The 26,817-nt window shown below is 40.5% G+C and overlaps 1 protein-coding gene and 1 non-coding gene across 2 annotated transcripts; both read right to left on the bottom strand.

Annotated features, from left to right (window-relative positions):
• Nucleotides 1–55: 55 nt before the first annotated feature.
• Nucleotides 56–23,482, bottom strand: CDC23 (cell division cycle 23). Its single transcript, XM_032628387.1, has 16 exons — nucleotides 23,308–23,482; nucleotides 23,150–23,222; nucleotides 19,438–19,575; nucleotides 18,445–18,487; nucleotides 17,586–17,691; nucleotides 17,359–17,491; nucleotides 15,616–15,793; nucleotides 15,433–15,530; nucleotides 15,210–15,291; nucleotides 4,050–4,203; nucleotides 3,810–3,929; nucleotides 3,414–3,489; nucleotides 3,021–3,082; nucleotides 2,242–2,320; nucleotides 2,045–2,164; nucleotides 56–1,251 (listed from the first exon to the last, which is right to left on the bottom strand). Exons 1-16 carry the CDS (start codon nucleotides 23,466–23,468, stop codon nucleotides 1,081–1,083), a joined length of 1,794 nt encoding a protein of 597 aa, XP_032484278.1. The 5' UTR covers nucleotides 23,469–23,482; the 3' UTR covers nucleotides 56–1,080.
• LOC116752438 lies at nucleotides 19,060–19,181 on the bottom strand. Its single transcript, XR_004349507.1, has one exon. It is a non-coding gene; the product is annotated as a small nucleolar RNA ACA64 (small nucleolar RNA).
• Nucleotides 23,483–26,817: the final 3,335 nt, after the last annotated feature.

Here is a 26,817-nt window from a genome sequence, read left to right as displayed (position 1 = left end):
AACATTCTTGTGGAGATGGGGGGGCATGTGGGGGGGAGACAATTATGGCAAAATATTTATTAAAACAGACCGACTCTAAGAGTTTATTTTTATCTGTATAATCACAGAAGTTATCACACCCAAATGTCCATGAAACTCTGTAACCCTGCCTCCTTGCTCTGCTTTAGTAGGTGTATAGCTAACTCTATAGACATCTTTTCCCCTTAGTAGGAGCCATCAGCAGTTCCACACTCAGTGAGAGTCCTTTTGCCCCTTCTTTTGTTCAACTCTAGTAAGTTACTTCCAATTTGAAAGCTTCTAAGAGACGCCTCAAAACCAAAATGCCAGGGCTTCCCTGGTGGCGCAGTGGTTGAGAGTCCGCCTGTCGATGCAGGGGACACGGATTCGTGCCCCGGTCCGGGAAGATCCCGCATGCCGCAGAGCGGCTGGGCCCGTGAGCCATGGCCACGGAGCCTGTGCTCCACAACAGGAGAGGCCACAACAGTGAGAGGCCTGCGTCCCGCCAAAAAAAAAAAAAAAAGAAAACGGCAGAAGAACAAAAGTATACCTTCACCCCATTTAAACCTAATCTCTGATATCAGAATAGTCATGCTCAGCAAATCAAAGAATGATGAGTCATGTCTATCCAGTGCCCTGACCTTCCTAGGGTATCCAGTGCCCTACTATCAGCAGAGGGTAGAGTTGCAAGCTATTCTCCCTTCTTTCTTCCTTGCCTCTCTAAAGAAATCTCCCACTCCCAGCAGCATTTAAACTTTGTCCCTGTAGCCTTGCCTGTGCTAAAGTGCTGTTAAAGGGATGTTTTGGGGGGGCAAAAAGGTCTGGGGAAAAAGGCCAAGATCTATAGCCACTCTGAACAGAAGGGAGATAGAAGTGCTTCAAACTGGCAAAGACAGTATCTGTTCCTGCCAGGATTCTTCTGTCAGTCTACTGTGCAGGTGATTCTATAAACTCCCCAAGGAGCTGTTTCCATGTGTACAAACAAAAAGAACTAAGGTCCTTGGAAGAATAGACGTGGCTGTTCTTTACATGGAGGTAAGGCTTAATATGGGTCTGGCAATGCGCTGGCTTGAAAGTAGCCAACTATGGTGTGACTGAAGACAGGTTGAGTGGAGAAACTCTGCGTGTGGGAGTGTTGTTAGCAGACAGTGAAGCAGGGAGGAAAAAGGGAGCAGGCATCTCGGTGGAGGGAGTCTCGCCTTGGTTCCGAAGCTGTAGGATTTGCCGGAGCAAGGCCTTACCTTCTTCCCGGGTCTGAAACAAAGTCAGGCAAATGTGTCAAAATATGTCCAAGGCTTTTCTCAAAAACAGTTTCTAAAATACTGACATACCAAGTTCCACAGAACAAGGTAGCCTTTCCAGTCACCCTGTTTTATTTTTTTTTTAATCTTTATTGGAGTATAATTGTTTCACAATACTGTGTTAGTTTCTATTGCACACCAAAGTGAGTCAGCCATATGCATACATATGTCCCCATATCCCCTCCCTCTTGAGCCATGGCAATCAGAGAAGAAAAAGAAATAAAAGGAATACAAATTGGAAGAGAAGTAAAACTGTCACTGTTTGCAGATGACGTGATACTATACATAGAAAATCCTAAAGATGCCCCCAGAAAACTACTAGAACTAATCAATTAATTTGGTAAGGTTGCAGGATACAAAATTAATGCACAGAAATCTCTGGCGTTCCAATACACCAACAATGAAAAATCAGAGAAATTAAGGAAACAACCCCATTTGCCATCACACAAAAAGAATAAAATACCTAGGAATAAACCTGCCTAAGGAGGTGAAAGACCTGTACTCAGAAAACTATTAAACACTGAGGAAAGAAATCAAAGATGACTTAAACAGATGGAGAAATAGACCATGTTCTTGGATTGGAAGAATCAATATTGTGAAAATGACTATACTACCCAAAGCAATCTACAGATTGAATGCAAACCACTCACCCTCTTAATCACCTTCCACTTTCCACCCCCAGATCATAGTAAAGTCATGTGCTAGAACCTAAAATCCAAACCTTTTACTAAAGAACTGATACTCACATCATTGAATGCACAGCACTTTTGGGCACAAGCTGAAGCTTCATCCCACAGCTTGCACTTAAAATAATACTGGGCCAGATAGCGGAAAGCAGTGCTCTCCTCCAAGTGTTCCACTATTTCCTAGATAAGGAAATCAAGAATGACTGAGGTGACAAGAATAAGATCAGCAACCCAATTCTCATGCTCATGACACATACCCCACACGAATAGATATCTTGGATATATTTGATGTAACATTGGGCTGCCTGTTCTGACTCAGTCAACTGTTCATGAAGCCTACAAAAGAAATTGGTCTTTAAGTATAAATCATATCTCAAAGCAAGCTAGTGATAAAAAGTAAAAGCACACAGTTAAGATAAAAAAATGATAATACATAGACAAGTACAAATTTTGACATAAATGACACAGTGGGACCCAGAATAGTATTAGTGCCCAGAGGTGGTGGTTACTTCATCAAAGCTTAGAATCATTACTCTGCTACTGGTGATGGAGGGAAAGTTAGTAAACACTTAAGCTGGATAATATACCATTGCAAAAATTCCCTGGTAATACCCTGAGTGAGATTAAAAAAGATACCAAGCAATTCAGATTTTTTGTAAGAATCCAGAAAAGAACAGGCAGGAATGAAATTGCATTTAAGAACCTCTTTCCTTATCATTTCTGAGTTATTCCTTATTTTCCTGGGCCTTATCAGGAGGAGATTAGTACCTAAAGTAGTTTTCCTAGACTGCTCTGACATAAAAATTTCATTTCTTTCAATTCATTCTTGAATTTTCCAAATAGGAAAACAATTCCTCTTCAAAGAGAAGTAGCATTCTCTTGAGTCAAGATGGCTAAATTTCCAGACCAGTAATCATACACTGTGCTACACCCCCTCATTCATGTAGATGATGGATGGGAAGCTCTAGAATGTGCAGGACCCACCTCACCAGAGAAGCCAACAGAAATATCACTAGCGTGTCACTCTTTCACTCACTTTGCCAGTTTCACCAGAGCCATCTTTTCCACATCTCCCACGGCATAAGCTCTCCAATAGCACTGTCAAAAAAATAAATAAACTGGTCACTTCAACCACTGCCCCATGTGCCATGACTAATCACATAGAGACTCAGGTCCTGCAAGCCTCCCAGAAGTTCAGACTTGAAGAATACAAAGCATTTTTACCAGATCTGATAGGTCCAGGCTACATACTAACATTCCCACTAATGATGTCAGCCCCACTTTGCTTTATACACCCTATGTGCCTATAAATATTCAGACTTCCCTATGTAGATAGATCTACATGAAGGAAAATTAAGCACAGATAGCTCAACCCCTCATCCAAACAGCAGATTTCCACACAAACTCTTCAGGACCCAATTTCAGATACCTTTTTGGCTTCCACTAGTTGATTGAGTTTCTCATAACATTCTCCTAAAGCAACCAGCATACGAGAATCATTGGGCCTGAGAGGGAAGAGAAATAGGAAATCCAAGCAAAAACTGAAGTCCTCCCTTGAGGAACCACCACCACTATTTCAAAGCTATGAAGGGAATGGGCTTTAATCCAATACTTCATGTAATTATATTATTTTGTGTTCACAATTATACTATTAACACGTTAGTAGAATACACTACATAAAAATGACTAAACAACATATGGCATGTTTAAATTTAGGTCTCTAAGAGTCAAAACCATTCACTGTGATTCTTCAATATCTATCAAAAGAGAAAGAAGAGTGTCAGTCCTTCCCACAACAAACACATCATCAAGTGGCCCGACTTACCGAAGCTGGTGGGCCCGTCTATAATAATAAAGGCAATAAAATGGCATCTTAAGGATTTCATAGGTCTGCCCAAGGCCATACCAGGCTCTGTAGTCCCGCTTATTGACCTCAATAGCATGCCTAAGAAATGGAAGAGAGACTGGTAAGAGAGCAGAATCAAAGTTAGCGACTTGCAGGCTCAATAGAGACTCCTAAAATCACAACAATCTGCTCCATCTCTCCCTCCAACTAAATGCTCACCTATAAGCCTGAATAGCAGCAGATGTGTTCTTCATTTCCATGTACTCATGTCCCATCAGCGTCCAGGCACCAAGATACCGAGGATTCAATTTCAGTGCCCTCTGGAAATACAAGGCTGCTTTCTCATGCTGAGAACGCAAACTATAATAATTGCCTAATTGAAAGACAAACAAACAAAATATATAAATAACTAGAAAGGCAAAAATAAGTCACTAAAATAGGCAGCATTCCACAGAGTAGGCATGAACCATAACCCATTCCCCCAAAGTCCTTGCAGAAAAGCCAAATTCTACATATGGGCAACATCATCATTCCCTTGGAAAATATATTTTATCTATCACACATTCTGGTTTTTTTAAAAAAAAAATGTTTCCTAACACCACAAAGATTTTCTTCATTTTATTTCCTCTCAATATAGCATTTATACATATATTTCCTTAATAAAGGGTAGGAAATTCCTAGAGTATGCTTTAGATTGGTGGTTTTCCAACTATCTTCCTAGGTTTCTAAGGAGGTACCTAAAGGATTAAAAAGGTAGCACTCTGAACTCCCCTCTTCCACAAGAATCAAGGAAGTTCTATTATAATTGGTCTTAAAAAGAATATATGAAAGATTTTAAGATTCTATAAAAAATTTTCTTTGAAGAAAGGGAATAAAGGCCATCTTTCTTATACTAACTAGTAAATGGATAAACGAAATGTAGTATATATCCAGACAACGAAATACTTTTCAGCAGTAAAAAGAGAAGAACTACTGACATATGTTGCAACATGGACAAACCTCGAAAAAGAGCTCAGTGAAAAAAGCTAGACAATAAGACTAAATATTCCAAGATTCCACTTATATGAAATTTCCAGAAAATGCAAAACTATACAGAGAGAAGGCAGATCTGCTGGGGACTGGGAGTAGGGCTGACTGCAAATAGACCCAAGGGAACTTTTTGGGATGATGGAGTGTTCTAAACTGGATTATGATTATGGTTACACAACTGTATAAATTAGCAAAAACTCAGTGAACTGTAAACTTAAAATAAGTAAATTTTATGTTATGTAAATTATCCCTCAATAAAGCTATTTTTAATATATACCAATAAAATGGACAACCTAGAAGAAATGGACATATTCCTAGAAATGTATAAGCTCCCAAGATTAAATCAGGAATAAGTAGAAAATATGAACAGACCAATTACCAGTAATGAAATTGAATCAGTAATAAAACAACATCCAACAAAAAAAGTCCAGAACCAGATGGCTTCACAGGTGAATTTTACCAAACATTTAGATAAGAGCTAACACTTATCTTTTCCAAATTATTCCAAAAAATTGCAGAGGAAGAAATGTTTCCAAACTCATTCTACAAAGCCAGCATCACCCTGACACCAAAACCAAAGATACCACAAAAAAAGAAAATTACAGGCCAATATCACTAATGAACATAGATGAAAAGATCCTCAATAAAGTATTAGCAAACTGAATCCAACAATACATTAAAAGGATCATACATAATGATCAAGTGGGATTTATCCCAGGGATGCAAGGATGGTTCAATATCTGCAAATCAATCAATGTGATACACCACACTAACAAAATGAAGAATAAAAATTATATGATCATCTTGATACAGAAAAAGCTTTTGACAAAATTCAACATGCATTTATGATAAAAACTCTCCACAAAGTAGGTATAGAGGGAACATCAACATAATAAAGGCCATATATGATAACATCTACTCAACTCACATCATACTCAAAGGTGAAAAGCTAAAAACTTTTCCTCTAAGATCAGGAAAAAAATCAAGGATGCCCACTTTTGTGACTTTTTTCAATGTAGTACTCGAAGTCTTAGCCACAGAAATCAGATAAGAAAAAGAAATAAAAGGAATCCAAATTAGAAAGAAAGAAGTAAAACTGCCACTGTTTACAGATGACATGATTCTATACATAGAAAATCCTAAAGATGTCACCAAAAAATTACTAGAGCTCATCAATGAATTCAGTAAAGTTGCACACTACAAAATTAATACAGAAATCTGTTGCATTTCTATACACTAATGACAAACTACCAGAAAGAGAAATTAATGAAACAATCCCATTTACAATCACATCCAAAAAAATAAAATACCTAGGAGTAAATCTAGTTAAGGAGTTAAAAGACTTGTACTCAGAAAACTATAATACACTGATGAAAGAAAATTAAGACACAAACAGAAAGATATACTTTGTTTATGGATTTGAACCATTAATATTATTAAAATGACCATACTACCCAAGACAATCTACAGATTCAATGCAATCCCTAACAAAATACCAACGGTGGAACTTCTCTGGTGGTACAGTGGTTAAGACTCTGGGCTCCCAATGCAGGGGGCCCGGATTTAATCCCTGGTCAGGGAACAAGATCCCACATGCCACAACTAAAGATCCCACATGCCACAACTAAAGATCCTGCATGCTGCAACAAAGACGCCACATGCAGCAATGAATATTCCGTGTGCTGCAACTAAGACCCAGCGCAGCCAAATAAATAAATAAATATTTTTTAAAAAAATACCAATGGGATTTTTCACAGAACCAGAACAAATAATCCCAAAATTTGTATGGGAACACAAAAGACCTTGAACAGCCAAAACAATCTTGAGAAAGAAGAACAAAACAGGAAGCATCACATTCCCTGACTTCAGACTATACTACTAAGCTACAGTGATCAAAACAGTATGGTACTGGTCCAGAAACTCACACACTTATGGTCAATTAAGCATGACAAAGGAGGCAAGAATATACAATGGGGAAAAGACCATCTCCAATAAGTGATGCTGGGAAAACTAGACAGCTACATGTAAAAGAATGAAATTAGAACACTTTCTCATACCATATAAAAAAATAAACTCAAAATGGATTAAAGATCTAAATGTAAGAACAGAAACCATTAAAACTCCTAGGAGAAAACAGAGGCAAAACACTCTTTGACAGGAATCATAGCAATACTTTTTTGGATCCATCACCTAAGGCAAAGGAAACAAAAGCAAAAATAAACAAATGTGACCTAATTAGACTGAAAAGCTTTTGCACAGCAAACAAAACAATCAACAAAACGAAAAGACAGGGACTTCCCTGGTGGCACAGTGGTTAAGAATCCGCCCGCCAATGCAGGGGACATGGGTTTGATCCTACATGCCGTGGAGCAACTAAGCCCATGCACCACAACAACTGAGTCCGTGCTCTAGAGCCCACGAGCCCAAGTACTGAAGCCTGCGCGCCTAGAGCCCATGCTCCACAACAAGAGAAGCCACCACAATGAGAAGCCTGTGAACCACAACAAAGAGTAGCCCCTGCTTGTCACAACTAGAAAAGCCTGTGCACAGCAACAAAAACCCAATGCAGCCAAAAATAAATTAATTAATTAAAACAAAACAAAAAGACAACTTACTGAATGGGAGAAAATATTTGCAAATGATATCCAAAATATATAAACAGTTCATACAACTTAATATCAAAAAAACAAACAACCCAGTCAAGAAATGGTCAGAAGACTTGATAGACATTTTTCCAAAGAAGACGTACAGATGGCCAATAGGCACATGAAAAGATGCTCAATATCATTAATCATCAGAAAAGCAAATCATGGGGCTTCCCTGGTGGCGCAGTGGTTAAGAATCCGCCTGCCAATGCAGGGGACACGGGTTTGAGCCTTGGTCCAGGAAGATCCCACATGCCGCAGAGCAACTAAGCCCGTGTGCCACAACTATTGACCCTGCACTCTAGAGTCCATAAGCCACAACTACTGAGACCATGCGCCACAATTACTGAAGCCTGCGTGCCTAGAGCCTGTGCTCCGCAACAAGAGAAGCCACCGCAATAAGAAGCCCACACACCACAACGAAGAGTAGCCCCCAACTAAAAGAAAGCCCACGTGCAGAAACAAGGACCCTACGCAGCCAAAAATAAATAAATAATTTTTTTTTTTTTTAAAAAAGGAAAGCAAATCAAAACCACAATGAGATATCACCTCACAACTGTCAGAATGGCTATCATCAAAAAGACCACAAATAACAAATGTTAGTGAGGATGTGGAGAGAAGGGAACATTTGTACACTGTTGGTAAGAATGTTAATTGGTGCAGCCACTAGGGAGAACAGTATGGAGGTTCCTCAAAAACCTGAAAATAGAACTACGATATGATCTAGCAATTCCACTTCTGGGTATATATTCAAGGAAAACAAAAACACAAATTTGAAAGGATACATGTACCCCAATGTTCACAGCAGCATTATTTACAATAGCCAAGATATGGAAGCAACCTAAGTGTCCATCAACAGAGGAATGGATAAAGAAGATGTGGTATACATACATAATGGACTACTACTCAGCCATTAAAAAGAATGAAAATTTGCCATTTGCAACAACATGGATGGATCTGGAAGGTATTATGCTTAGTGAAATGTCAATTTGATAAAGACAAACTATCTATTATCACTTATACATGGAATCTAAAAAATAAAACAAATGAATGAATATAACAGAACAGAAACAGACTCACAGATAAAGAGAACAAACTAGTGGTTACCTATCGGGAGAGGGAAGTGGAGAGGGCAAAATAGGCATAGGGGATTAAGACGTACAAACTACTACGTGTAAAATAAATAAGCTACAAGGAAATACTGTACAGCACAGGGAATATAGCCAATATTTTATAGAACTTTAAACGGAGTATAATCTATAAAAAACTTGAATCACTATGTTGTACACCTGAAACTAATACTATAAATCAACTATACCTCAATTTTTAAAAAAAGAAGAGGGCTTCCCTGGTGGCGCAGTGGTTAAGAATCCGCCTGCCAATGCAGGGGACACGGGTTCGAGCCCTGGTCCGGGAAGATCCCACATGTCATGGAGCAACTAAGCCCATAAGCCACAACTACTGAGCCTGCGTGCCTAGAGCCCATGCTCCACAACAAGAGAAGTGAGCGCACCACAACAGAGTAGCCCCCGCTCGCCACAACTAGAGAAAACCCGCGTGCAGCAGGAAAGACCCAGTGCAGCCAAAAATTAAATAAATGAATAAATTCATTTAAATAAATAAATAAATAAAAATAAAAAAGAAGAAAAAACAATTTGAGATATACCAAGACTCTGAGGGATTTTTCATGAGATATTGTTGAGTGAGAAAAGTAAAATACAGAGAAATGTGTGTAATATAATCCTATTTTTGTAAGCAAACAGCCCATTAAACCCTGCATATGTGTATGTTTCATGTGGTATGGGACATGCTAACACAAGTATGTTAAAGGAGGAAAGGTGCAGTGAGGGAAAAAAACCCTGCACTTTAAAAAAATCTCCTTTATGTATAAATTGCATGTGCAATTTAGATAAAAAGATGGATTTAAATGTATATATACTAATTTACAGAGATAATGATATACTGTCAAACGGAGAGAGCAAATTGCAGAGAAATAATACAATTCCACTTTGGTAAAAAACAAGTAATAAGATTTCTATATATGCGTTTGTCTTTGCTTTTAATTTGTCTAGATTCAGCTGTCAGTTTGCTTCAGGAGAAATTATTTATAACAATTGTCTGTATCACTTAAGATCATTCAAGTTCACATTCACCTGGGAAAAAAGCAAGATGGAGGGTTTTATGTCCTATAAATGGATACCTTTGCTTCTGCCACTGACTCAGACCCAGAGACAGAGGAATAAGCAAACTCTAGGCAGATTGTCCAAAGGTTAACTTCTGTAATAGAACAGGAGAAGTGAAGTAGTGGTAGCAAGGGTATAAGCTTTAGCTGCTAAAGGAGTCAGGATGACAAAGGAGGTGTTAAGGAAGTCAGAACAGGCAAGTTCTGGGCAAAGATTAAGTAGATGAGATTTTCTGACCAGTTGGAACAGCTAAAATGTACTGAATGATTACAATGTGCTGGGCAACTTACATTGTTATAAGTGCTTTTTATATGTTAATTTACTTACTCCTCACAATGAATACATGGGAGAATGTTCTACTGTTATTATCCCTTTATGGATGAGGAAAGTATAGTGCACAGAAGTTAAATCCAATGTCACACAGCTAGTTAGTAACAAAACCAAGATTTAAACTTGGGCAGTTTTGTTCCAGAGTCCAAATCTTAACCATGCTATACTGTAATATATACATATATAAATACACATACATATACGTATTTGTGTGTGTGTGTGTGTGTGTGTGTGTGTGTGTGTGTAAAGAGACTGGGACTCCAGAAAAGATGCAGAGGAAGCATTCAATTCACATCAAGACATAACTGCAGAAGCAAGGACTAAACAAGTAGGAGATTCTTGCCATCACTCTATTCTTAAGTGGTTTCATTCTCTTTCAGGTCTTCAGTTTCTTCTCTTCTCTCTCCACCCTTCTTTCTCCTTTGTGAAAGCTGAAATATATTTTTTGTCATATCTAATGTTCCTTTTTCTTGATTTTTAAGATAGGTGGGCTGAATTCAACAAACATTTATTGACCATAAGTCAGGAACTTCGCTAGGCATTACAGATACACTGAAGAAAAAACAGTTCATTAAGAAGTTTACCAATCAAACGATTATTTAAAAAACCAGATGGGAATTCCCTGGCAGTCCAGTGGTTAGGACTCCGCACTCTCACTGCCGAGGGCCCGGGTTCAAACCCTGGTCTGGGAAATAAGATCCTGCAAGCCACAAGGCATGGCCAAAAAATAAATAAATACATAAAATAAAAAAAACAGAAACTCCTAAAGCATTACTCTTCGTATGTACGTATCCTTTGATTTTGTTCTGCTTGGTTTTTTTTGCGGTACGTGGGCCTCTCACTGCCGTGGCCTCTCCTGTTGCGGAGCACAGGCTCCGGATGCGCAGGCTCAGCGGCCATGGCTCACGGGCCCAGCCACCCCGCGGCATGTGGGATTTTCCTGGACCGGGGCACGAACCCGTGTCCCCTGTATCGCCAGGTGGACTCTCAACCACTGCACCACCAGGGAAGCCCATATCCTTTGATTTTAACTGGCTTTAAGTTAGTATGCTAAAAAAGGAACAGTTCATTATCTCCCCTACCTCTATTTCCTTTCTTCAGGTGAAGGACACTGTTATCAATCTGGTTACCCATTCACCAATTCCTCTAAGTTCTACTTCCTAAATATCTTCTAAATCTAATCGCTTCTCTTCATTCCTCCTGCCAATACCTCAGCTTGGGCTCTCATCATCTCTAGACTGGATTATTGCAAAAGCCTCCTTGTTGGTCTTGCCCTTTTTCTAATCCTCCCAGCACACTGTCTCCAGTTATCATTTGAAAATGAAAATCTAAAAACATTTATCATTCTCTGGTTTAAAATCCTTCAGAAGACTTCTCCTGCCTTAAGAATAAAATCCAAACTTTTAGTAAGGCACAAAAGGCTCTTCAAGATCTGGCCCCGTTCATACATTCCCTCCTCCCACACCATGCTTCAGGACACTAAACTATTTCAGGATCACTGTCTGTTTCACACTTCAATGCCTCTGCACTGCAATACCCTTCCCAAGTCAATCCATTTCCTCCTTTAGTGAACTCTTTCACTCCTGCCCATCCTTCAGGTATCACCTTCTCAAGAAGCCTTCCCTAACTAGACTGGATTAGCTACCTTTCCTATGTACTCTCTTAGCATCCTATGTTTACTTCAATCATAATCCTCAACCCACTATATTACAGTTGTTTCTTACTGGTCTTCCTCAGTAGGTAATGGGGTAGGTACTGCAACACAAACCACCATATCTGGCACTCAGAAGATGTTCAAAAGATGTTTTCTGAATAAACTGGAGTTCCATCCTCACTTTAACAGACGTTATACTTCATTCACAATGCTCTGATATTGAAAAGATTATTTGTTCCTCTTACCTATGTTCCCATAGGATTTTTCTTTTTTTTTTTTTTTTTTTGGTACGCGGCCTCTCACTGCTGTGGCCTCTCCCGTTGCGGAGCACAGGCTCCGCGGCCATGGCTCACGGGCCCAGCCGCTCCACGGCATGTGGGATCTTCCCAGACCGGGGCATGAACCCGCGTCCCCCGCATCGGCAGGCGGACTCTCAACCACTGCGCCACCAGGGAAGCCCGGATTTTTCTTTTTTTAATATTTATTTCCCATACTATACTACAACTTCCTAAAGGGCTGGAAATATTTATTGAATGACTGAATTGAAATTCTATCAGTTTACTAACAACATCCTAACATACAAATGTATGTTCTCAATGCAGTGTCACCAAAGACCCAGGAACAGGGTCTTTCATCTCCAGGAAACTTAGGCTTTCAATCACAACCAACCAAGCTTACTTTTATCCAAGAGTGGCCATTCATCTATTTATGTCAACTGATTATCAGGTCACAGTAGTGTGGCCAAGTACATAGGGCCATGGTTCTCAACCAAAGATGATTCTGACCCCAAGAGGTTATTTGGCTTTATCTGCACAACTGGGGGAAGGAGGTTACTGACATCTAGTGGGTAGAGCTGGGTATATTTCTAACACCCTGCAATGTATAGGACAGACCCCCACAAAAGAAATTATCAGCCAAAAATGTCAATAGAGCCAAGAGTGAGACACCCTGATACAGAAAAAGATACACTCCCATCTCTTTTCATAGGATTGGAAATTCTTACAAACATTTTAGTAATATTAGTACGTTTAAAATACACAGGCTTTGGGACCTCCCTGGTGGTCCAGTGGTAAAGAATCTACCTTCCAATGCAGGGGATGTGGGTTCGATCCCTGGTCAGGGAACTAAGATCCCACATGACATGGGGCAACTAGGCTGTGCGCCACAACTACTGAGCCTGCATGCTGCAAACTAGAGTCCACGTGCTCTGGAGCCCGCACGCCACAACTACAGAGCCCACGCACTCTGGAGCCCACGCACCACAACTAGAGAGAAGCCCGTGTGCCACAACAAAGAGCCCACGCCACAAAAGAAGATCCTGCATGCCTCAACAAAGACCCCGCTTGTCGCACTAAGACCCGACACAGCTAAAAAATAAATAAATAGGGGCTTCCTTGGTGGCGCAGTGGTTAAGAATCCGCCTGCCAATGCAGGGGACACGGGTTCGTGCCCCAGTCCGGGAGGATCCCACATGCCGCAGAGCGGCTGGGCCCGTGGGCCATGGCCGCTGAGCCTACGCATCCGGAGCCTGTGCTCTGCAACGGGAGAGGCCACAACAGTGAGAGGCCCGCATACCGCAAAAAATAATAATAATAATAAACAAATAAAATAATAATTTAAAAATACAGGGACTTCCCTGGTGGCGCAGTGGTTAAGAATCCGCCTGCCAATGAATGGGACACGGGTTCGAGCCCTGGTCCAGGAAGATCCCACATCCGCCGAGCAACTAAGCCTGTGCGCCACAACTACTGAAGCCCACGTGCCTAGAGCCTGTGCTCTGCAACAAGAGAAGCCACCACAATGGGAAGCCCACGCACCACAACGAAGAGTAGCCCCCGCTCACCACAACTAGAGAAAGCCCGCGTGCAGCAACAAAGACTCAACGCAGCCAAAAATAAAATAGATAAAATTAATTTACTAAAATAAAAAACCCACATATATATATAAAAAATACACACGTTTTTGATCCAGCCTTTCAAGGAACTAATTATACAGAAATAGTTGCATAAACATGCAAAAATAAATATATACATACAAAGATGTTTCCTGAAGCAATTTTTATGTTAACAAACACTAGCCACAACTTATACAACAGAAAATGATTAAATAAAAATAATGGCACATCTATATAATAAAATACTAAATAGCCATCAAAAATAATACAATACAACTCTACATGTACTAGCATGGAAAGATGGAAAAGATATATTGTTAGGTTAAAAAAAAGGACATTACATGTGGCACATATACACAATGGAATATTACTCAGCCTTAAAAAGAAATGAAATTGAGCTATTTGTAATGAGATGGATAGACCTAGAGTCTGTCATACAGAGTGAAGTAAGTCAGAAAGAAAAAGACAAATACCGTATGCTAACACATATATATGGAATTTAAGGGAAAAAAATGTCATGAAGAACCTAGGGGTAAGACAGGAATAGAGACGCAGACCTACTGGAGAACGGACTTGAGGATATGGGGAGGGGGAAGGGTGAGTTTTGACAGGGCGAGAGAGAGTCATGGACATATACACACTAACAAACGTAGTAAGGTAGATAGCTAGGGGGAAGCAGCCGCAAGGCACAGGGATATTAGCTCAGGGCTTTGTGACAGCCTGGAGAGGTGGGATGGGGAGAGTGGGAGGTAGGGAGACGCAAGAGGGAAGACATATGGGAACATATGTATATGTATAGCTGATTCACTTTGTTATAAAGCAGAAACTAACACACCATTGTAAAGCAATTATACCCCAATAAAGATGTTAAAAAAAAAAAAAGGACATTACAAAGCAGTGTGTATAGTGATACAGTTTTTGCAAGCAAACCATACACACACACATACACCATTTTTAGTACTCACACAGAAAAATATTCTGGAGTCATATCCACCAATATTGGGGGTGGGATTACAGTGATCCTTCACATTCTATTGTATATAATTTTGTTACCTTTTTTTTTTTAAATAAATTTATTTTATTTATTTTTGGCTGCGTTGGGTCTTCGTTGCTGCGCACGGCATTTCTCTAGTTGTGGTGAGTGGGGGCTACTCTTTGTTGTGGTGCGTGGGCTCCTCATAACAGTGGCTTCTCTGTTGTGGAGCACGGGCTCTAGGCACGTGGGCTCAGTAGTTGTGGCACACAGGCTCAGTAGTTGTGGCACATGGGCTCTAGAGCACAGGCTCAGTAGTTATGGAGCAAGGGCCCAGTTGCTCCGCGGCATGTGGGATCTTCCTGGACCAGGGCTCGAACCCCTGTCCCCTGCATTGGCAGGCGGATTCTTAACCACTGCGCCACCAGGGAAGTCCGAATTTTGTTACCTTTGACACTTATTTTTTTTGGCTGTGCTGTGAGGCATGCAGGAATGCAGGATCCCAGTTCCCCGACCAGGCATCGAACCCATGTCCCCTGCAGTGGATGCACGGAGTCCTAACCACTGGACCGCCAGGGAATTCCCTTTTTTTCTTTTGACACTTTTATATTATTGTTATTTTTACATTTGGATTACTCACAATAAAGATGAAAAAAGGTGGTGACTCTTACCAATTACACAGCATGTTTCTACACGATATTTATCAATCTCACAAAGGTTGTGAGCCAGATAACTCAACTCAGATTTCATGCTCTGAAAGAAAAGAAAGACGATCTAAGCATGAAAAAGGAACCCCTACATAATTTTTCTTGTAGCTAATGCTACTAGGTGACAATCCAACCCAGGAGATCAAAGCACAAAAGAGCTTAAGTCCAAGCAAAGGAAGGAGCTCACTCTGACATAAAGAAGGTTGGAGAATGTGTCCATATTTTCAATCCTGTAAGGGTCTTGTTTCCTTAGTTCATTAAAAATAGAGAGGGCTTTGTCGATATCTGCAGAAAGAAGACAGAGAATTCAGAAAACAACACAGCACTACCTTCAGGGTTTGATGGTATTTCGTTGTCCTTATTCACTCACCTCTGATATTGTGATAGGCAACTGCAATTTGGGAAACAATATATGAGCTCTTAGAGAAGCCCACATCAATGAGATTCTGATACTTTTGCAGGGCCTCCTCTATCAACTGCAACTCTGTGTATATATGAGCCAGAAAAAACTCTTTCATCCAGGTGTCTGGCAAAGACAGGAACTTCAGCTGGCAGCAGGAGAGAGAGGAACACACTTAATATACTTTGACCTCTCTCCCAAATGAACATCAAGGAACTATATTGTCTAAAAGAATTTATCACCAAAATTTTATTAGAGTACCTAATAATGAACACAGGGCAGTTCAATTAAGTGAACAGGACTCAAAGCACAATAGGAAGGAATAGGGAGGAATGGTCTAGCTGGGGACAGCTTCAAAGAAACGACAGGATTTGAGGCGAGCCTTGGAGGATGGGTAGAAACTGAATAGAAAAAGGGAGAGGAAGAGAAAAAAGACAACATTCTAGGTAAGGACAACAAAAATAGAGGAAAAACAGTCATAATGAGTGTGGGTAAATAGAATGAGGCAACTAGCTCAGTTTGAGGGGAGGCTATGAGTTGGGAAGAAGTGGAAAAATAAGACTGAACTGATAGGGTGGGTCCTATGCTGCAACAGGAAATGGGATGCAACAGGAAACCACTGCAATTTTTGACAGGAGAATGACATGATGACATGGGTACTTTAAGAATAAGTTTGGAAACAGTATGCCAGATGGCTTGGAAATGGGAGTATAAAAATGGGAAAGCTAAGATAGAAAGTATTTATTACTTTTAAGTAATCCAAATTTGAGATGATAACCAAGACAACAAAGGAAACCAAGAGAAAGAGATGCAGACAAGAAGGTAACCATGGCAATGTCTGGCGACCGACTAGATAAAGGGAAATAAGAGAAAGGGAAGAGACAAAATATGACTCTGAGGAGTCAAGACTGGGTGCATCCTGAGAAACAGAGATACAACTGAGAGTCCATCAAGTTGGGAGGAGGAAAGAGAATTTGGTAGGCAAGATGAGAAATTTGGTTTTGCATATTCTGAGTTCAGAGATAAAACAAACTTTCAATGAAAGTCTAGTAGGCAGTTAGAGATAGGTAAATACAAGTAAACCAAGATTGAGATTTCAGACACAAATGTAGTAGCGTGTATCACTACTGGGGAAAATCAACCAGCCCTTGGTCCTTTAGAGCCAACAAAAGGAAGTGTGTTGTTGCTTCTATTAACTATTGAATAACAGCAAAATAAACTTTGTAGACAATGTTCTCTAACAATGACTAATAAAACAATGCAGTTTATAAAGCAATTTCATATACATTATTTCATTAATTAACAAATCTCTAAATCTCAACAGAGACCTATGACAGCTCAGAAGAAACATTAAAAATGTTTTTAACTCAATTCTTGATATCAGAGAAATCGTTCCTATAGCATCTTTGGAATTAAGAAAGAAACTATAATAACATTTAGTCTATAAAACAAGTTACAGTAAAACTTGAATGTGAAAACATGAATATGAAAAGATACTCTAAGTCAACTGAATGCAAATGCAACTACCAAACAAGATCTAGACATCAGTCTTTCAAATAAAGACCTAAATCCCAACAGTGAAAGAGACTAGAGAAGGAGCAAAGAGGTAGCTATAATGAAAGGTTTAGCAAAACTTTCTCCCCCTACCCCATTATTAAAGAATTACATAAGACTTGAAGCAGAAGATTTTTCACACAGCTCATCTCAATTTACCATCTCCTTGTCTGTAATCAAGTTACAGAGCTCTAGCCAGGCTCCCCAATGCAAAGGCAAAACATGAGTAGCCTCCACAAACACATCAATGGCCTCTTTCACCAAGTCCAGCTTTCGAAGCACCACACCATACCTAGGAAAGAAGGGAATGATCACAGAAGTTAACAACATCTCCCCTCTACTCAGAAGAATATCTCACATAAGTTCCAAATTACTATAACACTTACAGATAAAGGCCAAATCCATCAAGTTCCCGAGCCTGGTGTTTTTTGCTGAGCTCCACTCTCAATTCTCTGAGAGCCTCATTTTTCACTTGACCTTTCTCCAGTGGGCCTAGGAAAGAAACAGAGTTTCTGATCTAAGGGTAGACTGCTGTTTTTCATTTCATAGACCTAGATATTCCCTTTGGCATCAACCAAAGTTACACCTGGAACTTCCAGCAAACACTCACAAGTGGCCAATGACATCTTTTTTTTTTTTTTTTTTTTTTGCGGTACACGGGCCTCTCACTGTTGTGGCCTCTCACATTGCGGAGCACAGGCTCCAGACGCGCAGCCTCAGTGGCCATGGCTAACGGGCCTAGCCGCTTCGCGGCATGTGGGATCTTCCCGGACCAGGGCACGAACCCATGTCCCCTGCACTGGCAAGCGGACTCCCAATCACTGCACCACCAGGGAAGCCCCCTCCAATGACATCTTACACAGTCCACTTACTTTATTATAGAAACTGCAACTTATAAGTGGTCTGCAGTCATATTTTGTTAGGCCCACACAGGTTTTTAAAAATCTGAATTAATTATCAATGCTGAAAAATCAGAAGCCTCAACTAAAAATCTAAATTTCTAGGTTCAGGTTGCAGGGAACAGGTTAGGGCCAGCAGAAGAAAGCCCCTGACAACACCAGGCCCACATTCCCACAGGGCAACCCTCAGAGGGAGTTGGGTGACAACCAGCCAGTTGTGCTCTCCAATTTGCAAACTCCTCCTCCGTCCACTTCCCATGTTTATATTACCTGCCTGGCTCCTATAGGCATTATAGAGTTTGCAACCTCTGTTTTAGTCCAAAAGGTAAGAGAAAGAAATTCATACCTAGGCTATCAACTGTTTCATCATCCTTCTTCTTTTCTCCAGACTGTAAGAGAAAATCAATAAATAGGTCTTTTTTTCCGCTTATTCTGAAACCTGTAGCAGCCTGATTCGACCAAAAAGTCCAACCAAAATGACATCTACTATTGGTCACTAATTTTAAACAACTATTCGGGGGCTCCCACTGGCCAAATCTGGAATAATCTGAGTATCAAAATGATAAAGTGAAATAATGAATTATAAACAATTAAAAATATAGGAATTCTTGAGTCCATACTGATACTAGATAAATACATAAATAAGTGGAGAAGGGGAAGACAGGCTCTTGCTTAGAATTTACTACTCAAGAGAGTGCTGGAGTAGAAAATCATCATTTTGCAACATTATAATAAAGAATACTTCAGGCAAAAATTAACAATGAATTTCTTGACTAATGGTTATTTAGGTTTTTAATTTTTTTGTCTATTACAAAAAACCCTTCAATGAACAGCCCTGTACATATATATATCCTTGTGCACACACTGAAGTATTTCTATTGGACAAGTTAAGTTTCTTAAGGAAGAATTGTTTGGGCATAGTATTTCAAATTGACATAATCTGCCCAGAGCAGCGGCCCACTCATGTCGGGGCGTGGGTTTCATCTCCCCATACCAAGAAGTGGGTGGTGGGCTGAGGCCCCAGTGGCTCTGGGTGCCAAATCTCACCCACAGGCACGCCAACCAAACCAACGCCAAACTACTTTTACTCCTGAAACAGAGTGTCTACTGCCCCATACCTTTGTCAATAATGAATATTACCAATATTTTTATATTTTCTTTCGTACCATCATTTTTTTTACTTTACTTACGATGTCTTCTTTATTATTGCTAAGTATTTATAAAGTACATTCACCAAGTAGACTTTTGCTAAACTATTTGAAGATTAAACTTTTGCTACTGGGATTCTAAATATGGATACTTCACTGACAGCAGAATGACATCTTAAAATGGCCCTCACCAGATATCTAGAATACATGTACAGGAAATAGGCTTTCTTGCTATTGCAGCCATGCAGGAAATGTGCTGCCCGATCATACTCTTTAACGTCAAAGTAGGCCTTGGCCAGGGTGTAAGCATCCATATCCTGAGCATCCTCCTAAAAGAGAGACAAGTTAATGTAAGTGGTTAGGAACAGGATAACAAAAGTTCAAATCCAAGAATATTCATTAATTTCAAGATGTAAGAAAAGATAATTATTTTCCTCCTCCCAAAAACCTAATACTTATTTATTAGTTTATGAAGTAAGGTCACAGAACATTTTTTCAAAATAAAAGCTTGGGGAAAACATTAAAATTTAAAAAACTAAACCAATGCACTCAGAAACTTTTATTGTTTCTGCAAATGTTGTGGGAAATTGCATGTGCTTTAGTGTTAGGGACTTGGATTTAAATTCTGACTCCTTGATTTCCTGGTTTCAAGACATTAGTAGGGAACTTACTTAGCTTCTCTGAGTATTCACTTCTTCATCTGTAAAATGGAGCCAGTAATACGGATTTGATATGAGGAAAAAGTGAGAAAGTCATGAAAAATGTCTAGCATTAATATATGACATGCCTTTCCTTCGGCAGACTTTTAAATTTCCACATAAATGCAACATGCTGTGGAATTACTTATACTTTTTGTATTTCAACAAAGTTTTGCATGTTAGTATTGTAAAAACCAAAAAAACACAGCTATAATTCTCTATGTAAAAAAAAAAAATGAAATGATGCACATTTGAGGTAAAAACATACAATCCCCCCAAATTCTAAGGATAAGTTGATTAAAACTTTAGTAATTTCATTCTCCTCATCCTTCATGTCCAAATATTACCAGCACAAAACTGGAACCAAAATTATGTTCAATATTTTCTTCATTGGATGAAAATGTCCTAAATATGGCCATTCAGCTTAGGATTGTGGTGGCCTTTTTCACGTACACTCACCATTTACTTATTTCTTCTCCTGCCTCTCACCTGCACTGTGTCTTTTGGATTAAGGAACATTCCTTGTTTTTAAGTGTGTGTGTGTGTGTGTGTGTGTGTGTGTGTGTGTGTGTGTGTGTGGTTGGTGGGGGTGGTAATCAAGAAATGGCATCTTCAGGAAAAATAAAATGGATTATGATAAAGATCTTTCAGATGACACAGACTATGCAAACATATATACTATAGATCATACATAAAATGTATTCCTATCTCATTTAATTGTCTCAATATCCCCACAAAGTAAATACTATTATCCACAGATAGGGAAAACTGTGGCTCAGGAGGTTAATTAAGTTGCCAAAAGTCACTAGTATGGCTGAGATTTGAACCCAGAGCTGTCTGGATCCAAAATCAGTTTCGTGCTGTTGTATTGGGCTGGCCAAAAAGTTCATTCGGTTTTTTTCCATTAGATGACTCTAGTAGTGCTTAGTTGTTTTTAACTTCATTTGAAACAATTTTGTTAGTGTATTGTGACAGCTGTCACATCAGGGTTTTTTTTTTTAATATTTATTTATTATTTATTTTTGGCTGTGTTGGGTCTTCGTTTCTTTTTTTTTTTTTTTTTTTTTTTTTTTTTGCGGTACATGGGCCTCTCACTGTTGTGGCCTCTCCCATTGTGGAGCACAGGCTCCGGACGCGCAGGCTCAGCGGCCATGGCTCATGGGCCCAGCCGCTCCACGGCATGTGGGATCTTCCCAGACCAGGGCACGAACCCGTGTCCCCTACATCCGCAGGCAAACTCTCAAACACTGCGCCACCAGGGAAGCCCGGGTCTTCGTTTCTGTGCGAGGGCTTTCTCTAAATGCAGCAAGCAGGGACCACACTTCATCGCGGTGCGTGGGCCTCTCACTAACGCGGCCTCTCTTGTTGCGGAACACAGGCTCCAGACCCGCAGGCTCAGTAGTTGTGGCTCACGGGCCTAGTTGCCCAGCGGCATGTGGGATCCTCCCAGACCAGGGCTCGAACCCGTGTCTCCTGCATTGGCAGGCAGACTCTCAACCACTGCACCACCAGGGAAGCCCTCAGGGTTAACTTATTTTAAAACTTATCAAAACTGGTGAACTTCTGTGTAGCCATTTTAATATTGAAGATAGAAGGAAAAAAGCAACATTTTCCGCATATTATGCTTTATTATTTCAAGAAAGGTAAAAATGCAACTGAAACGCAAAAAAAGATTTGTGCAGTGTATGGAGACGGTGCTGCGACTGATCGAACGTGTCAAAAGTGGTCTGCAAAGTTTCGTGCAGGAGATTTCTCACTGGATGAGGCTGCATGGTTGGGTAGACCAGTTGAAGTTGATAGCAATCAAATTGAGACGTTAATTGAGAACAAGCAACGTTATACCATGCAGGAGATAGCTGATATACTCAAAATATCCAAATCAAGAGTTGAAAATCATTTGCACCAACCTGGTTATATGAATTGCTTTGATGTTTGGGTTACACGTAAGTTAAGCGGAAAAAAACCTTCTTGACCGTTTTTCCGCATGTGTTTTTCTCTCTTAAATGCAATGAAAACGTTCCGTTTTTAAAACAATTGTGACGGGCAATGAAAAGTGTATAGATACTGTACAATAATGTGGAACAGAAGAGATCGTGAAGCAAGCGAAATGAACCACCATCAACCACACCAAAGGCCGGTTTTCATCCAAAGAAGGTGATGTTGTGTATATGGTGCAATTGGAAAGGCGTCCTTTATTATGAGCTCCTTTCCAGAAAACCAAACAATTAATTCCAACGAGTACTGCTCCCAATTAGACCAACTGAAACAGCACTTGATGAAAAGCCTCCAGAACTAGTCAACAGAATACGCATAATCTCCCATCAGGATAACGCACGACTGCGTGTTTCTTTGATGACCAGGCAAAAACTGTTACAGCTTGTCTGGGAAGTTCTGATTCAACTGCTGTATTCACCAGACATTGCACCTTTGGATTTCCATTTATTTAGGTCTTTACAAAATTCTCTTAATGGAAAAAATTTCAATTCCCTGGAAGACTGTAAAAGGCACCTGGAACAGTTCTTTGCTCAAAAAGATAAAAAGTTTTCGGGGCTTCCCTGGTGGCGCAATGGTTGAGAGTCCGCCTGCCAATGCAGGAGACACGGGTTCGTGTCCCGGTCCGGGAAGATCCCACATGCCGCGGAGCGACTGGGCCCGTGGGCCATGGCCGCTAAGCCTGCGCGTCCGGAGCCTGTGCTCCGCAACGGGAGAGGCCACAGCAGTGAGAGGCCCGCGAACCGCAAAAAAAAAAAAAAGATAAAAACTTTTGGTAAGATGGAATTATGAAGTTGCCTGAAAAATGTGAGGAGGTAGTGAAACAGTGAATACGTTGTTCAATAAACTTCTTGGTGAAAATGCGTGATTTGTATTTTTATTTTAAAACCGAAGGAACTTTTTGGCCAACCCAATAAAAACCTTTGACGCTTCTCCCCGTTATGAATACTGTCTAGGTTGAGCTAGAAAACCTTAAAGGCTGAAATCTTAAGCAAGGATTGTTTACTAATCTCTCCAGCTTAAGTAAGAGCACCACTAAGTCTTTCAAAACTCAGCAAAAACATACAGATAAAATCGCTTAAAACACCCAGCTCTTTGAATGCTTGCATTTCCCCTACAAACATCCCTGCTAAGCAGTATGCTCCCTTCCGGTGACAGAGCGCTCAGTATCCCTTCTGATGATGGGGAGCACTCAATGTGAAGACGTGCTTACCTCTGTAATAGGCGGCGGCGGCTGCAGCTCGGACAGAGGCAACGCCGGGAGGGAGAAGGCCAACTCCGCAGACCTGGAACACCCACACAAACTGAATCAGCTAAAGACTCCCAAGGCCGATGATCCAAGCCCGGTCCCCTCGGACTCCGACATCTTACCATTTGCTACTGTGCAGTAGGCCCCGCTCCCGGGTAAGGCCCGCGATAAGTAGCAGCTGCTTTTTAATTTCCCGCAAATTTGAGAAATCGCCGCTCGATGACAGGGCGGGGACCACAGCAGCCGACACTACCACCGGGACTACAGAAGAGCTGGCAGCCATTTTCCCGTCTTGGCCACCCCAGCCAATCACCAGCGAAAATACTAGCTGCCCCTCCGCACCAAAAAAGTCTGTCTGTTATTGGCACGCTCTTGCTCCAGAAAAACCAATCAGAAATCTTCCTTCTCGTAACGTCAGTAAGAGGCGGGGAGGGAAGAGGCAATTACTTCTCCGATTGGCGAAGAACTAGTGGGGCGCGAAAGTTAGAACAAGAAAGAGGGGGGATAGCCACGACTTCTGGGCGGGGCAGAGAGGAATGAGTGATTGGGAAAGTGGCTTGGGAAACTAGGGTTGGGAACAGGGGCAAGAGAGTGCAGAATGATGTGATTGGACGAAAGATAAGAGTGTAGTTCTTGGGCAGATTCTGTGCCGCTGGATGACATAGTGGTGTATGTGTGTAGCAAGGATGTCTGGTATCCTCTAGATTTTTTCTTAAAGAAGTAAATTGTATGGCCACAGGTGAATTCTTCCTCTTTACCCACCTTTTTCTTACCCCGGGGGAGTGGGGAGGGTAACTAACATTTATTGAGGGCTTACCTTATGACAGGTTCTGTACTTTTACATACATAATCGGGTTTAACCGTTAAAACAGCTCTATGATATTGTATCATCCCAGTTTTACAGATGAAGAAAACGAAAGCTCAGAGAGTTTGCATCACTCTTCCAAGGAGAGTGTTTAGATTATAACCCAGCTCTGACTCCAAAACCCAGAGTTCTTAAACACTACATGAACATTTTCAACCTGTTTTGTTTTTAACCCTTTCATAGTAATATATGGTTTTACCAACTCCCTTGGGAATGTTTTGAACCCATTCTTTGGGTGTTATATAGAAGTGATTTTAAGTAAATCATGTTGTTTAGATTAACATGTATTACTAAAGATTGTATTCTAAAGTCAACTTTATCGCAACATACTATACAGTGCATGAAGGCAAAATTCTACTTTATTCTTGTTTCATAAGTGTTGCACACTTTGTATTTGTTTTAAATTTATAATTTAAGAAAAAATGATTTGTTAGCAAATACAAAAATTACAGTATATCATACATCTACTTATGTGTATCTATGTATATATATTTATATATATATACTGAATATAAACTGAATAAATACTGACACATAGAATGAAATGTAACTGTTTATGGCATTATAGATAGATAATGCTTTTATGACTTGTTTAGAATTCTTATATTTGCCCTTTAAAATGTTATTGTTTATTTTTATAATTGTCTTTAATTTTATGTTTTTGTTTTGTTTTTAAATAACAAGAAAATAGAGATGATTTCAATATGCTTTTGGCAAGCACTTATTTACAAACAACACATTTTTAGTGTAGCCAGTCTTTTGTCCCAATGAATGAAAAGATAAGTTGGATATAATTGTCACACAATTTTTAAAAATAAATTTATTTATTTATTTATGGCTATATTGGGCCTTTGTTGCTGTGCACGGGATCTTCTCTAATTGCGTCGAGCGGGGGCTACTCCTCGTTGTAGTGCACGGGCTTCTCATTGTGGTGGCTTCTCTTGTTGCAGAGCACAGGCTCTAGGTGCATGGGCTTCAGTAGTTGTGGCACGTGGGCTCAGTAGTTGTGGTGCTCGGGCTTAATTGCTCCACGGCATGTGAGATCTTCCCAGACCAGGTATCAAACCCATGTCCCCTGCCTTGGCAGGCGGATTCTGAACCACTGAGCCACCAGGGAAGCCCATTGTGGGTAAATTTTTAAAGTATATATGACTTAAAATAAAACACTACAACAGTCAAATCCACCACGGAGGCTTCCAGTGTTCAGCTGAGTAATACAGCTGATCCTTGAACAACATGGGTTAGAACTGTGCAGATCCACTTATATGCAGATTTTTTCAATAAATACGTATACGTGGGCTTCCCTGGTCTGGGCAGATCCCACATGCTGTGGAGCAACTAAGCCCGTGCACCACAACTACTGAGCCTGTGCTCTAGAGCCCGTGAGCCACAACTACTGAGCCCATGTGCCACAACTACTGAAGCTCGTGCGCCTAGAGCCCATGCTCCACAACAAGAGAAGCCACCGCAATGAGAAGCCTGCGCACCGTAACGAAGAGTAGCCCCTGCTCTCTGCAACTAGAGAAAGCCCGCGTGCAGCAATGAAGACCCAACGCAGCCAAATAAAAAAAGAAGTTACACTCAGATTTTTGACTGGGGGGCGGGGGCTGGCACTCCTAAATCCCATGTTGTTCAGATGTCAACTGTAAACTGTTTCATGTTCCTCTGATCACCAAGAACCACCTCACATTCATTCTTTCATTCACTCAAGACCCAAACTGTTTCCTTTTATCAGGAGAAAATATTTTAATAATTATCTTATTTGTCAAATGTTTAAAAAATGAAAGCCATAATCACCACCTTTAATGATGTGGACCACCCCCCCAACACCTTTGTGAACTCCTGATCTCTACTTCCTTGCCTTTCCAACACCACCAATCTCAGCCCAGTTCAAAGGTGTTTTATTTCCAAGCTGACATCAGTCCTCCTTTTACATTTCTTCTCTCTCCAGGGGTACAATGGTGGTAATAATGAGTTCTTTACTGGGAAGCAGTTGAGTGGAGAGCTGTAGAATGTGGGCCCTAAGCCATATTACCTAGGTTCAAACCCTAACTCCAACATTACCAGTATTCCCAAGATCTTGAGAATATCACTTATTCTATGTCCTTTAAGTCATTCAATGATAAAATGAGGACCATAACAATAATTCCTGCTATTCAGTTGGGGTAAGAACTGAATGAGATAATCCATGTAATATAGTTAGAGCAATTGTTAACACAATGAGCACTGGATACATGTAAGATATTCTTGAACACTTACTCTCTGCTGGGATCTTTACATATCAGATCACTAATTTGCAGGACAACTCTGCAAAGCAGTTTACAGGTATGATACATTTTTTTCAGATACAGTATATAAGTATGCTTATACATAACATACAGTATATAAGAACAGTTTAAAGAATAATACTAAGGGACTTCCTTGGTGGTCCAGTGGGTAAGACTCTGTGCTCCCAATGCAGAGACCCGAGTTCGATCCCTGGTCAGGGAACTAGATCCCACGTGCATGCCACAACTGAGAGTTTGCATGCCCCAACTAAAAGATCCAGCATGCTGCAATGAAGACCCAGCGCAGCCAAAAAAGAAAGGGAGGGAAGGAAGGAAGGAAGGAAGGAAGAAAGGGAGGGAGGGAGGGAGGAAGGGAGGAAATTAAAAGAGCACCCATGACCCACTACTTCGATTAAGAATAGAACAGGGCTTCCCTGGTGGCGCAGTGGTTGAGAGTCCCCCTTCTGATGCAGGGGACACGGGTTCATGCCCCGGTCCGG

Source organism: Phocoena sinus, chromosome 3 (genome assembly GCF_008692025.1).
Source record: "Phocoena sinus isolate mPhoSin1 chromosome 3, mPhoSin1.pri, whole genome shotgun sequence".
Classification (NCBI taxonomy): domain Eukaryota; kingdom Metazoa; phylum Chordata; class Mammalia; order Artiodactyla; family Phocoenidae; genus Phocoena; species Phocoena sinus.
Note: the sequence above shows the minus strand (reverse complement) of the source record. Positions and strands in the feature narration are given on the sequence as shown.